Raw genomic sequence first — 2,225 nt, 5'->3', positions numbered from 1 at the left:
TTTGATATGACTGATCTGGGTCGAATGAAGTACTTTCTTGGTGTCGAAGTGGTACAAGATGCAGACGGGATTTTTATTCATCAAAGCAAGTATGCGGGAGAGATTCTGGAGCGATTCAATTTGCTGTGTGGTAATGCTGTCAAGAATCCAATTGTTCCGGGAACAAAGCTCTCAAAGGATGGTGAGGGAAGCAAAGTGGATGAAACGCTTTACAAGCAGCTGGTGGGAAGTTTAATGTATATTACTTCAACCAGACCAGATCTCATGTTTGTGGTCTGCTTGTTGAGTAGATATATGAGTGCTCCAACCGAACAACACTTGCAGGGTGCAAAACGAGTGCTCAAATACTTAAAAGGTACGCTGTCTTTTGGTCTGCTTTATAGGAGAGGAGGTGGTGAAGTGTTAACTGTCTATACGGACAATGACTATGCTGGAGATGTGGATGATATGAGGAGTACGAGTGGGTATGCTTTTATTTTGAGTGGAGGAGCTGTAGCTTGGGCATCCAAGAAACAACCAGTGGTGACGTTATCAACAACAGAAGCAGAATTTGTGGCTGCTGCATTCTGCACGTGTCAATGTGTTTGGATGAGAAGAATTCTGGAGGAGTTTGGACTAGAGCAAGTAAGGAGCACAACGGTTTTGTGTGATAACAGTTCGACTATCAAGTTATCAAAAAACCCAGTGCTCCATGGTCGAAGTAAACACATCGATGTCCGGTTTCATTTCTTAAGGGATCTTACAAGGGAAGGAGTTGTTCAGCTAGAGCATTGCGGAACAGATGATCAGGTAGCAGACATTCTAACTAAGCCTTTGAGATTGGAACTCTTTGCCAAGCTGAGGGAGAAGCTGGGAGTTTGCGAACACAAGTTGGAATAAACTGAATTTTACTGTTTTCAGTTTAGGAGAGGCATTGTTGGGTTTGAATTAGTCTTTGGTTGTTTGTTTCAGTTCGAATAAGCTCGTGGTCTGTAGGAGTAGTTAGTAGTTGTTCAAATATTTCGGTTTCTTAGTTTGCTTCCGTAAGTTTCGTTTCTTTTGTTGTTACTTTGGCTATTTAAAGTCTGCAATCTCTGTCAAATAAAGTATCGAAGTATTCAGGTTTTGTGTGAGTTTTATCTGAGACCAACAAACACCAAAACTAGTTAATTAGAGATCTCAGGTTTCAACAGTACTACAAACCAAAACAAAAACAAACACAAAAACAATCATCCAAGTCTAAATTAAAAACTAAAAATGATTTTTTAACTTAAAACCCTTACTACTATTACTCTGTAATCCCAGTCTTGACAAAAAGAATCACAAAAATAAATAAACTCGTCGAACGAAAACTAAAAAAGAAGAGAGTGGCACTCTCCGAAATTACGCGAAGTTGTGAAGGGTTTTTATAACAAGAAAGATGTGGCGGCAACCAATGCGGTGAACAACAGCGCAGGAGGAGCCTTCACGTGAAACGCCGCGTTTTTCGCATTACTATCCTCTGAACTTGTCGGCGAGTCTGACGGAGCTCCTTCCGGCGAATATTCATCCACCGGAGGTGCCGGCGGAGAAGCTGCGGCTGGAGTTGGTGCTTCCAATGGAGACGGTGACTTAGCCGGAGACGGTGTCGGTGCACTCACCGGTTCCGGTTCCGGTGCCGGCGCCGAAGATGGAGATTTTCCGAAAAGCTCAGTGGGGAGAAGCACATTATCCACCGTGAATATCACGACTGGTGTCTCATCGACGACCGTGTCGGCGAGTCTCGACGGACCAACGCCGGTGTGAAGGATAACCTCGTCGCCGGAAGTTGACGTCGTTAAATCGTATTTACCGGCGCCGTTAGTGGCTAACGTGGAGATAGCGTCTTTGTTAGTCTTTAATGAGCCTTTAGGTTTGTACTCAGCGAGGGCGTGATACTCTAGGAGCGAGACCACCTCAGCTTGCGTGAGCTTCGTCAGATCTGGTACACCTTTCGCTTTAAAAGCTTCATCGGACGGTGCAAAAACAGTCAAGCCTTTTTCAACGGTGGATACGTATGTTTTGAGTACACCACTCGAAACGAGCAAACCCGCGAAGGTTTTACAACCTGCTTTCTCGAGAAGTCCGGTGATGTTGCTGAGTCCGCCGGAAGAAGGAGAAGGTGCGGTTAAGATTCCGGGAGCGATGATCGGAGCGTTGATTTCGAGGACGGAGATGTTGTAAGGGATTTGTTTAACGGACTTGGTGTAGGATGAGTCGAGCTTGGA

General features: G+C 44.7%; 1 protein-coding gene across 1 annotated transcript in view; it reads right to left on the bottom strand.

Annotated features, from left to right (window-relative positions):
* The window catches only part of LOC104704168 (fasciclin-like arabinogalactan protein 10), an 8,031-nt gene continuing 6,948 nt past the window's right edge, over positions 1,143-2,225 (bottom strand). The window contains exon 2 of the mRNA XM_019227353.1: positions 1,143-2,225. This exon is cut by the window's right edge and continues 1 nt beyond it. Within this exon, the coding sequence (XP_019082898.1) occupies positions 1,386-2,225 (840 nt within the window). The 3' untranslated portion in view covers positions 1,143-1,385.

The sequence above is a fragment of the Camelina sativa genome, chromosome 7 (genome assembly GCF_000633955.1).
Source record: "Camelina sativa cultivar DH55 chromosome 7, Cs, whole genome shotgun sequence".
In the NCBI taxonomy this organism is placed as follows: domain Eukaryota; kingdom Viridiplantae; phylum Streptophyta; class Magnoliopsida; order Brassicales; family Brassicaceae; genus Camelina; species Camelina sativa.
Note: the sequence above shows the minus strand (reverse complement) of the source record. Positions and strands in the feature narration are given on the sequence as shown.